Source organism: Gopherus flavomarginatus, chromosome 1 (assembly GCF_025201925.1).
Source record: "Gopherus flavomarginatus isolate rGopFla2 chromosome 1, rGopFla2.mat.asm, whole genome shotgun sequence".
In the NCBI taxonomy this organism is placed as follows: Eukaryota; Metazoa; Chordata; order Testudines; family Testudinidae; genus Gopherus; species Gopherus flavomarginatus.
The window spans coordinates 258369002-258381940 of record NC_066617.1 but is presented as its reverse complement, the minus strand read 5'-3'; the positions used below and the strand labels follow the sequence as shown (position 1 = coordinate 258381940).

The 12939-nt window shown below is 40.2% G+C and overlaps 1 protein-coding gene across 1 annotated transcript in view; it reads left to right on the top strand.

The window, feature by feature from the left end:
• Window positions 1-10609: 10609 nt before the first annotated feature.
• Window positions 10610-12939, top strand: part of TMEM255B (transmembrane protein 255B) — a 124724-nt gene continuing 122394 nt past the window's right edge. The window contains exon 1 of the mRNA XM_050922658.1: window positions 10610-10714. Within this exon, the coding sequence (XP_050778615.1) occupies window positions 10654-10714 (61 nt within the window). The 5' untranslated portion in view covers window positions 10610-10653. The remainder of the gene's footprint in view (window positions 10715-12939) is intronic.

The following is a 12939-nucleotide window of genomic DNA, read 5'->3' as shown; positions in this document are numbered from 1 at the left end:
ATTAATTCGGGTGACCAGATGTCCTAATTTTATAGGGACAGTCCCTATTTTTGGGTCTTTTTCTTATAGAGGCTCCTATTACCTCCCACCCTGTGTCCCGAGTTTTCACACTTGCTGTCTGGTCACCCTAACATTAATAGAAATCAGGACCAATTTATCAACAACAGAGGGGCTAAACTAATTGGATGATCTACAGTATGTGTAATGAGCAGTTGAACCAGCTCTAAGCCTGAGTGAGGACTCTGGGGTTTGGCTCACATATTTTATGAATCCGACTGTATGTGTTAATGGTTGTATGAGCATGTATTTATAAATATTTAAACAGATAGAAATAGCTATGCCTATATACGTTTGTAATAGCTGTTTGATGGATTGCAGTCATATAATTATATTTATCATGAACTTTTGACTACCTCACCTGCACTCTTCTCCATTAATCCCTCTTCTTTGGGTCTTATTCTCATATTTAAAACTCCCGAAACTTTCAAACAGCTGCCACAAACCAACCAACCAACCAACCTGAAACATTTTCATCATTTCCCCCACAAGTATGAAACCTCTCTACTGCAAATTCCTCCAATGACTCTGTCAGTGTAAAAAGGGTAATAGTCAGTACTCAGACTATGACAGATTTAAGACCTTTTATCTCAAGACCCATCAGGTCTAGAACTGAGAGCTTTTTACAGTTGGAAAGAGGAGATTCTCAGCTTTTCAAGGTGTCTCATGGCATAGATGCTTACAAGATATCGGACCTTAAAATTGAGATATTATGGTGTATGGAAAAGCAATTTTAGATAACTGTCAGATAATTCTAAACTTATTAGTTACACTTTTCATTTTCCTCTGAGTCTGATATTATTGTGCTCATGACACCTGGCTATAAAGGCAGAATGATATGAAAAATAGTGCCAATATAATTTTAAAATATCTTTCTAAAACATTTCAGAAATAGTTTATCTATGAAATATGTGGCATATACACCACACCATCATATACTGTGTAGAACTTTTATTGGCACTTGTTTGGGATGACCTGTGTAAATCATTTGTGTCTTTGCCATTCATGAGTAATGTGGTCATCTCAATTCAAGGCAATAACCTTTATATCACACCACACCATTATAGATTTTATCTATATGTAAGGTGTATACTACTTTATGGGCCCCAGATCCTGCAGTGAAAGGAATGCTAAGGAAACCCATGTACTTACACAGAGCCCCACAAAAGTCAGTGGGTCTCTATATAGGGGTAGGAGTTTGCCTGTATTGCAATGCATTATACAATCAGGGCCCTAAGAGCCAAAGTACTGTGAGAAGTCCCATTGAAATCCATGGGATTAATCACAGTGTGTAAAGTTAAGCACATGCATAAGTCTTTGCAGGATCAAGGCCTTAGTTTTCAATTGTTTCACTGTACTTTTGTTTGATATAAAATCAGTAGAAAAATAATGTTAAAGGAATTTTTTCTTTGCAAATTAGCAAAAATACTTTAAAACCAGTTGGAAACCATGTTTACTAGCTCTAAATACATTTTTTTGTCAGAATTATAAGTCCTTAAAATAAGGATTTGCAGTGGAACTATTGCCACAATTTAACTGTGTGGTAAAAACAGACAATTTTTAAAATGGCTCTTTTTAATGGTGATCTGGAAAAATACCTTAAAATCAAGCAACTTCAGAATTGTGTGCTGATTGCCCCAAATAACAAAATAAGAGAAACCTTGAGGGCATTATCATCATAAAACTTACTTAGAGCTGCGAGGATACATTTTTGCTGTATCTCAGAATATTCTTGAAAATAAAAGCTAACGGCTCACACTTTACTGGTATTTGCGCTATAATTACAAATATTTAGGTGAGCAAGGTTATACTCACAAGAATGTTAATTTGAAGGAAGAGGGCCAGGAATAAGTAACATTAATGAATATTCACAAGGGAGTATTTATGCTGGAATTGGGCCAGGATCCATTTAAAAAAGTTTTTTTATTATTTGCATAATAGATTCAATGAACAAATACAAATGTCTGTAGATAATTTATGAATCAAAAAAATGAAATGTCCTGTTTATACAGATCAGGTTCTATATTCAGGCAACAGAAATACCATGGTCATAGATGATCCATCACATGGCACAAACAGCAAATCTTCGTAGAACCTGAGGAAGAAGAGCCAGAGATTCCATGAAGTTCACTTAGGGCTGTGTTATTGCTATTGGTTGTACTTGGAAGCCACTTAGATACGATGGTGATGGGCAACAATATAAAACTCATAGCTTAGATAGGACCTGATTTAAAAGCTTATTGAAATCAGTGCAAATGCTCTCATTGACTGCAGTGGACTTTGGATCAGGCCTATAGTGGCCATTTAGCCACTAATTGGTAGCTTAAGATTTGTTTGCACAAATGATGTGAGTGGACACATTTATAAAAAATTACAACTCATTCTCAGGTGAATTGTGAATCAAAAGGAGGGCTACATTTGTCCAATTAACTGTTCGCTGTGTGTAGCTTGACCAGCTCTAAACTTAACTTTCTTTCTAGGCCCAGGAAATCCAGACACATTGTAAACTGCTGGTTCCCAGTCTGAATTATCACTCAGCATGTCCTGGTAATGTCATACCCACATAAATCCCTGCTGAATACTTAGAACTGAGTCACAGGAACCAGATAAGTACCTTTAATTTTAACTATATTGTAAACATTATACAAAGTTTTAATATTTATAGAACAGAGGCCAGTTGAGGGTCTGGATGTCCTGGACCTGAAAAAGAAAATACTTTGATTAGGGGGTCTGTTCTTCCATTAATGTGAACTTGTAACTCCCAGGAGCTTTAACTGAAGATCTGGCAATACATCCAAAGTAGAATATATTTCTTTGACCAAGGTCACACAAAAGATCTGTGCCACATTTCCTGAACCTCAGTCCAGTGCTTTAAACCCAAGACCATCTTTCCTTGCCCCTTTCCCTGACCATTTGAACACCCATTTTTTTTCTGAGAATGTATCAACTCAGGATGAAACCTCAACCCACTCCAGACAAGTGTGTAGTATTTGAGATCTGACTGTTAAGCTAATTAAAAATAATTTAAAAAATGGAATTGATTCAACATACAAGGATTTAAAAAAGAGAAAATGATTGGTTATGGGTTTTTTAATTATATCTGCCAAGCTCAAAAACTCACTCTCCAGAAAACATGAAAACTGTCTGTAATAGCTTTACTATTTTTACTATTTTACAAGAAAATTAAGTTTACAAAAACTGAGTTTAAAAATTGTTTATTATGCATACCTGCTCCATTTGTAGCAAACTGTAACAGGATTTTTGCAACACAGAAAAGGTGATGAAAGTATATAATTATCAGATTGAATAGAATGGCTGAAAAAAAGCCATTGTTGTCTCTTACGTAAATAAACAGGTTTCTTCTTTTAAAAAAATCATAATGATGTATTTAACCAGAAGGCTGGAATGGCTTTTGTGCATCAATATTTTCACATTTACCTCCATTAGCATTTTAATGAGCACAACCAATGCAACTAAATACATGCAATTTCTCTTTGTTTTTCTTCACCCTTATTCTAACAATCCTTTCACTCAGTAGCATTGGAAAAACACATGATGTAGAATGAGCCTGGTTTTCCTTCATCAGTGCATAGACTCTTAATTATTTCTTGTTTCACTATGTTAAAAGCTTTGGCATTTATGCAGAGGAATAAAGAACCTGGTTTAATGTTGGCTACTTTCAATTACTGCACTTTAAAAATATGTGAGGCTATTTTTGAGAAAAAGTATGATCTCTCTTCATTTAGTAACCTTTAGTATTACCTCTCTAGCCTGTCTCCCTTTATTTCCTTTTTAATTTTTACATTATAGGCTGGCCTTTCTCCTGTTCTAATGGGCAATTCTGCTTAATTGCAGAAAGGAGAACAGAGGAAAAGGCAAATTTTCAGTTTAGCCTCCTGTTGTGTTTCACTTTATTGGGGTCTGCAGGTTATTTTGTCAACACTACCCAGGGCCGGCTCTAAGCACCAGCAAGCCAAGGACATGCTTGGGGTGGCATAATTTCAGGGGTGGCATTCCAGACACCATTTTTTTTGCTTCTGCAGTTGTGCTCTCGGAGGTTGTTTTTTTTTTGCTTGGAGTGGCAAAAAACCTAAAGCCGGCCCTGACACCATCTTCATCTCCATAAGTGCCCTTTTGAGCACTCAGCTGAATCCAGAGCCTTAGGTGCTAGGCAGGGCTGGAGGGTTCCAGTGATACAGAGAAAGAATTTTGCTGCCTGAGCTGAAGTATTCCTGAGACAGGTTTATGAAGATGGTCAGGATGATAGTGTTTGGGGAATTCTGGAGTAGGGACTGGAAAGTTTACAGAGAAAGCATATCTCCACTGCTCTGAGTGGGAGACCGCCACCACCAGGATTTAGGGTGACCAGACGTCCTAATTTTTATAGAGATAGTCCCGATATTTGGGGTTCTGTCTTATATAGGCGCCTATTACCCCTCCATCCCCTGTCCTGATTTTTCACACTTGCTGTCTGGTCACCCTACATGGATTCTGCTGCCTAGTATCTCAGAATTGGGCAGAACAGGAGGCAGCAAGTTCCAGTCATTGGTTTCTTCAGCATCATTGAATATTGTGAGTGAACTGCTAAAGCAACAAGCCACAATGCGGGACACGCATTAGTACATGCCTCATAGACTTTAAGGTCAGAAGGGACCATGATGATCATCTAGACTGACTTCCTGCACAATGCAGGCCACAGAATCTCACGCACCCACTCCTGTAACAAACCCCTAACCTATGTCTGAGTTACTGAAGTCCTCAAATCGTGGTTTAAAGACCTTAAGGTGCAGAGAATCGTCCAGCAAGTGACCCATGCCCCACGCTGCAGAGGAAGGCAAAAAACCTTCAGGGCCTCTGCCAATCTGTCCTGGAGGAAAATTCCTTCCCAACCCGAAATATGGCGATCAGCTAAACCCTGAGCATGTGGGCAAGACTCTCCAGCAAGCACCCAGGAAAGAATTCTGTGGTGAGTCTTGAACCACCTGAGAAATGCATCAGCCTATACATCTCAGAGCTTCCTGTGGTTCCTAGCACCATGTAAATGAGATCTGCACAACAAAATGGTCTTCACAGACTCTTGTGCTCTTCTCCTTTCCCTGTCCGTGGAAGGCTCTATTTAGTAGCTAATCTTTTAAAAATTACAATTTCAGTTATGGTGGGAAAACTTTATCAAAGAGGAGGCCTGAGTATGCCTTCACAATAGTCAGACTCTGGATCATGCAAATCTCCTATGGAAGTTCATTTTACAGTTGGATCTTCTTGACCAGGAGAGATTTGTCTCTGGCTCTCATGTGCTCTGTCTTGGGCTTTGAAAGGTTCATTGTCCCAGAGGAACACAGCTATCTAACTGGGTCATGGCAGAGAGACATGTAGTTCAGTCCTGGTCCACTGATGGTTTTGAAGATCAGGAACAAAGTCCTTAACTGGCAACAGCAGAAGACAGGGCGTGAGTGGAGGAACAGGGACGCAGAATGCTCACCGTGGACTAGCACCATCATTAGCCTGTCTTATTTATTGCTATTAGAATATGTCCCCTTCCTTTTCCATTTCATTGAAACAATTGGTGTTTGTGTGGAAAAGGGAAGGAATGGGGTATGTGCAATTTATTCTTCCACTATGAAAATTAGTTTCTAGTAACTGAAAAAAATATAGAACAAAAAATTGTACATGCCCTTTCCTTACTAGGCTGACTATTTTTCTTCTTCAGACATTTTTTCTGTAAAAATTCTTGGACTATTAGCCTCCATCTCATTCTGCCTGTACCCAGGTGCCCAGGCTAAACTTTCAGCAGCAGTCTTGGTCCAACAGCCGCTTTTAACTCATTTTCTATTATTCACTATTTATTTTTTTACAATACAGTGTGACTGGAAGAGCCCAAACAGCTGTTGAAAGGATGTCTTGGCACTATGGGAAGAGGACACAATTTAAAGTGGTTACCTTTCCCCCCTCAACTCCTCCCTCTTGCTTTTATCTCTCCAAGTAGCCTGTGTTATCTTTATGATCCATTAAAACTGGTATTTTCAAGTCAAATAGCAGAAGGAGGCCAGTCTGAAACCCTTTCTTTGTGCTGCTATAATGAAAAAAAGCTAGGAATTTCCAACATAAAGCTGGTATTTTAACATATAATTGATGATCTTTTTTCCCCCCAAGGGTATTAGTTGAGGATGCAGTGTCACTCTTAACTTAAAAATTGAAGACCATAATCCTCAACTGTGTTGAACTCTTGTGTGATGCAGGTGAGATGGGTGTGGGGTGGGGAGGGGAGAGACCTAATGGTGATCTGGATTCTGGTGAGGGATGGAGGCTGAAACAATGAGTCAGGTTAGAACAGTAGCCTCTCTAATTTACACTAGCTAGCCTAAGGGCAGTTCTGCTGGCCAGGAAGTATCACATTCTGGACCTGCCTCTGGTCCTCTACACGTTTCCCTAGCCAGCTCTGACACATCCCTGCACTGGCTTTATGGCAGCCCAGAATTCCGCCAAACCGGGGGAATCCTCAGCTCTCACTAGGTCAGCTTTATAGACACTTTGCCTCTTTAGCACTCTCTTTAAATGGGTTTTTATTCAAGTTATCTTTATGGCTAACCCTTATCTGAATTATACAAAGAAGAGTATTGCCAACATAATTAATTTGTAAAACCGATGTTTATTTCCCACAAGAAGTGGGGATAGTTCTTGTCAGTTGTAGTATGTAGCTGGAGTGAGCAGTATTTCTAGTGGAAGAGAGGAAGGAAGAGATACATTGTCCATATTATTTTGAATATGTCTTTGCAACTAACAGACCTGCTTTTATCATCAGAATCTTAGTCTGATCCCCACGAAACCCATTTACTCTTGAATCTCTGCTTCCCTCACTCCACCCTGACCTCCTGCCCTGGTCTTCCCCACTTATCAAGTATCTTATGATTTTCAAACTTTTGTTGTTATCCTTATCAAGTAATTTTAGTATGGGAGAAACTACAGTGGATATGAGAGTATTGTATAAGTGTAAAGTGTACATCACCAGAACAATTATGAGAACAGTTTGACAAATTTCAGAGCAGATTACAACAACTCCCCTGCATGTTTCTGAGATGCAACTCAGTTCTTAACATTCCTCATTTCAATTAGATGGTGAAACAGCCTCCTGGGGAAGCAGTGGAAACATCTTCCCTTGAGACTTTAAAACTAAACTGAACAAAGCTTTTGAGAATATACTGTAGGGAGAAATCTTGCATTAGCAGGGAGATTACGGGAACTAACAGGTCTTTTCCATATCTAATTTACGTGATTATTAATATTCTTCAACCTTAACAGTGTTTTTATGGTGGGAATTTCAAAAGCACCTAAGGGAGTTAGGCACGGAGCTCTCAAAGAAAATCACTATGAGTTACATGCCTACCTCTCAGGTGCTTTCCAACTCTTAGCCTAAGCAGATAACATAATTCACCATTTTCTTAAAGGATTTAAGGTTCCTTGAGGTGGGCAAGTTAGCTTGTCAAATTTTGCTTTTATTACCTATAGGTACTCTTAAATCTATACCCACCCTAAGAAGCTCTTTGTTGTTCATGTATTTCACATTTAATAAGTATTCGGTTGCTTTTATTAAGGACATTATACACTTTGTGTTTGACGTATTTGTCATGATTGCCTCCACATATGCTGCAAACCAATTTGGCCTCCACCTGTTGTTTACCTTCTTTCATTCTGTCTTTATTCCTTAGCATGTATTTTTTATTCAATGAATTTCAGGGTTTTTTGACTGTTTGCAAACACTTTTAATTTGGGAAGCATAGTTTTCACTAGCCTAGCAACTCCCCACTGTCTTTTGAAAAGCCAAGCTCATTTCTCGCAATAGCCTGGCTTTGATATGGTTATTGATTATACCACAAATAATTCACTCTATAATATAGTACATTAGTTAACTGCAAACAAATTTGATTTATTATGGTGGTTGGTAACATAATGGTCAGTAATCTCACCTGACAGCTAGTTTCTTGTCAAGAAAATGTACTTTTCCCATGGATCTAAATATTCTTGATTGTTTTGGAAGACTAACAGTTTCAGTTTCCTTCTTGCTCTCACTGGAATATCTTGTAGATTTCATTGCCTCTAGGACTGACGCATGTAGTTGAAATAAAGAGCACAGAATGACACAACCTTGTAAGAGCTTACAATATCAGTTCAAAAACACCGCTTCAGGCCTTTGCTACGCACAATTTAATGAGTTAGCAGAAAAATCACCATAAGTAGAAAATAACTTGATTAAAGAACCAAACATGGTACAGTCAAAGGTTTCCTATTTAACACTCCTAGAATATCACAATATATTTCTCAGTGGTTTAAGGTGATCACCAAGTTAGAGACTTACAAACAGAAGGACAAAATCCTTAGTGCCACCATTTCTATTCTATATAGGTTCTTATACCATGCTCATCATAGTGTTTGAGGCCCAGATCACAGACGTATTTAGGCTCCTAACTTCCATTGAAGTCATGTGTTTGTTCTCTCATGCCCCCACTCTCTCTGGGGAGAAGTGTATGCAGGGGAGTGTTTTGTTTTGGATTTTTTTTAATAATATATTTACTTGGCATAGAGTGTGTGTGTGTGTATACATACAATAGATAGATAGATATGTTGCTATATGTTTATTTTAGAGAAGGTTAGAACCTAGCACTTAGATCAGAAGGTCATGAGGTTTGGGATGATCCTTAGTTCCCTTGGGAGTTTATTGCATAATCTTTGGCTGGCCCACAAAAAAGCTTTGTCACCTGTCATCTAACCAACTTCTTGAGCCTAGGAAAATTAACTCTGAACAGCTGCAAAAAAGTTATATTCCAGGAAACTGGAACAGAAGAAATATTACAATAAAAATTCCAAATAGTTATTGCAAGTGGAAGAGCATATTAGTTCAAGCGTGGTTGGCATTCTGTCACTAAATCATTGACACCAAGGTCGTATGTCATAACCATTACCCTCAGGGTAAGTCTTAGAAGGAACAGAAGACACGTAAACAAGGTCAAGGAGGACACTGGCTGTTTATTGAGGATGTACCGAATGTTACTGACAGATGTAACACATGTACACCCAGTAAGTAAAAAAACACCAAGAGCGCAAACATAGGCTCCAGTTGGCAGATCCACTTCAGCAGCTGAAGAGGGCAAGGTAGAAGGATCTGTTTGGGGAACACGAAGCACATGCGATCAGAAAGCCATGGAGGTCCAGAGACAATAGTTCTTGACAGATGTCCAGTAAAAAGACAGAATAACACTTTCATTTATCAAGGGCGTTTAAGTTTTTTTACTTTGACATCCATCGTACATATTTCAATTTGTGTGTTTTATTAGTGAATTCTGTGTATTTTTATTGTTGTTTTTGGTTGATATTATGTTTTATTTGCAATTGATTTTAAAAAATGGGTGCCACAGGAGAGATGTATTAGCTCTAGTTTATGCAATTTCACTGTGTGTGCAACTTTAATTCACCACCATTCTGCTTATTCCTTAGAATACAGCCTTTAATTACATAATCTCATGCAATATATTCTACAGGACCCTTGCCACATTCAGGGCACAGGATAGATCAGCTCTGGGGATGAATCCGGGCTGCATAGTGAATGAAGCTGCTGTCTGTAGGACCCCTGCCTCATTTGCTGTGGAAGGTTGGTAGTGAATGAAGTATTGGATTGAAGGATAAGCTCATGGGAAAGGCCATTGTATGCTGTCTTGGAATATCGAATTTCACCCCAGCTCTGCCACAGAGTCCCTATGTGAGCCAGGAAAGACACTTAATGGCTGTCTGTAAATGTTTGGTTTAATTGATCTGATCTGCTGAAACACTGGGCATTGGGAGCTGTGCTTTAAAAGTAGGGAATGCTATATACTCTGAAAAATCAGGTCCTAGGTGTCTCAAATTCAGCACCCACAAATAGTGGATACTTTTGACCTTAATCTTACATGCTCACTCATCCACCTCAGTAATTAAAGAGGCTCATATAACACAAAGGTGAATTATGGGGGATGGTGAATTAAGGCTCCCCAAGGAACCATAATACTGGTATTTCCTAACTCCACTTAGGGTGACCAGACAGCAAGTGTGAAAAGTCGGGACAGAGGGTGGGGGGTAATAGGAGCCTATATAAGAAAAAGCACCAAATGTGGGGACTGTCCCTATAAAATCGGGCCATCTAGTCACCCTAGGATTGCTTGACTTGGAATCTCTCACAATGACCCTTTAACACTGTTTTTTTTGGGAGGGTGGTGGTTGGGGGGACTCCCCTTAGTGCAGGGCAGCAAAGTTAAGGTACCACCCCAGGGAACATTCACCCCATTTCTCTCAGCAACCCCCAGCCCAGGGGGCAGAGGAGGAGCCGTGCAGTTGGCTGGGAGCAGGGCAGGGGGGATCCCTGGCGGGCACAAGAAGGCGGGACGAGAGTGGCCGAGAGAGCAGGTGGGGCGGGGCGGGGTGTCTCTCCCGGCTCCGCAGCACTGAGGAGCTCGAGGTCAGCGCGGCTCGCTCCTCCCTCTGCTCCGGCCGCTCCTCCCCGCTTGCCAGTCGGGCGCTGCGGGGCTCGCCGCCGGTGCGGGGAAAGCAGCCGGGCAGCAGGGAGCAAAGAGGATGCAGCCGCCTCCTCCCGCCACCCCAGTGCCGGCTCCTCTAGCCGTGCTGGATCCCACAGGTAAGTCCCGGCGCTGGGCACCGACAGCAGCAGCGGGCGCCCCCGGCCCGTGCCCAGAGGCACCTGCGGGGCGGAGGGCGGGCAGCTCCGGCTCGCGGCCGGGAGGAGCCCAGCGAGGCGCTGAAGTTCTGGGGGCTGTTCGCTGCGCCCGCCCGGAGGCGGGGCCCGTGCCTGGAAGCCCCCGCAGCTCCCGGGGTTTTGCTGGTGCGCTTCTCGGCTGGGAACACGCTCTGCCTTCGCCTGACCCAGGGCTGCTTAACCAGGTCTTGTGCTTTCTCCAGCGGGCAGTCAAGCCGTAACTTTCCTGCCCTGAGAGCACTGCAGTGCACATCAATCTACTGGGGGGAAATGAACTGGGAAGGCTTCTCGCCCCCAAACCCTGCAGCCGTGCAAGGAGTCTCACGCTGCTCAGAGTTGACACACATCTCCAGGCATATTTTTTTATTTGTCACGGAAACCGTTTTTAAATGTAATGTAGGTAGTTATAGTTCTTGTCTTCTGGTTATTCGTTGATTGTTTAACCAGCTATGGGCACAGACGCTTGGACTCACCTATGTAGCGGATACACTGAAAGCAGTACACTTGTTGAGTATTATTCAGTTCCGGATTTGACATTTCTGATCGCAACATTGTGAAGCTAGCATGAAAGTACTATTCCCCGCCCCGACCCTCACCCAATATTGCAACTCTTAATTTTTCACAGGGAAAGATCTGTTCCCTGGTAATCTCTATGAGATGCAATACTACTGATTTGCCTGTTCATTTATAAATGCTTGCACTTGCAATGGAGGAAATAATTTTCTGCTCAGATGAAGCCCAATTGATCACCTTCTTAAATAGCAATCTAAAAACATATCACAGAGTGCCTGACAACTGAAAGAGGAATAAGGAAAGAATGTGGAGATAGTAAAAGACAAACTGTATATTAAACTGAATTATCTATTTTAGTTAATACTTTTAAGGTTAAAAAAGGAACCTATTCTATGAGATACAGTACTAGGGTTACTGGTGGGTTGTAATAATCCATCTCTACAAATCAACTCATTGTTGAGTGTTATCATTCTCTTTCTTGTCACTCTCCTTTATCACACTGGGACATTTAAAAACATTTTCAATTCATTTTTTCCATTTAGCTGTTGCATTATTTTCATGGAATTGCTGTAAGGATAATGTAATATAGAAATGGGCTTTGTGTATGTATGCAATACATCCTTTTCTCTCTTTCCTGAAAACATCCTTTTCTCTCTTTCCTGAAAATTAACAGTTGCTATGCTTGAGCAGTTTGGAGTGTCAGCAGATCAGGGTAGAGAGTTAGTTTTGGCTTTTTTCCACTTACAGATGGTTTATGGCTAAGATGGGAGTATACTGTATTCAGTAGTAGAAGCAATTCCACTCAAACTTTTGACTGGTACCGTTGAAATACCTGCATGACAATTCGTTTTATTTTTTTACATTTTTATGTTGCTAAACTAATCTGTCTCTGTAAAGGTTTGTTTTTGCTTCCTAAATGTACAGGTTTGTTTTCTCTTCCGAAATGTGTCCTGGAAAATACAAATGAAATGTAAAAGAAAGGTTCAATATTTGATTATTCCCCCAAAGTTCCTTAAGGTCAAGATAATCTAGAAAGTATCAGTGGTAGTTCTTGTGTATGTCATTCAGTATTGTATATGGAGACCTTGCCTTTACTCAAACATCAGGACAGCAGTCAAAAAGAATATATTAGACCCTTTGTATTTTTGTTATTTGGCAGTTTTGAAGAAAACAGGGAATTAATGGTAATAGCACAGATTTATTTAGGATATTCTCTGTGATTTAAGTATTTATTGAGTTAAACTGTCATTGTAACCATTGATTAGCTAATCATTTAATTATTTATTAGTGAAACAATTGTTGCCAAAGCAATGAAAGGCATAGTGATACTGCACAGGATCACTTACTAAAACTAAACTATTTATAGTATTAAGAGAGGTTTTTTTCTTAAAGTCTACTAAAAAACTCAGCAACGTTTTTTAAGGACTAGACTATACAATATGCTTATGGGTTCTACAACACAACTACATAATGGAGACAGGAGCCAGATAAAAGCTGCTAGCTTGTGCCTGGAAACGAATGCAGTTGCATATGGCTTGGTTAGTTTCAGCATACTGTTTTAGTCAAGCATTTAACCAGAAAAGAGGAAATAATCACCAAAAGCAGGGCTGATATCTTTTTTTTTAAAACATCTC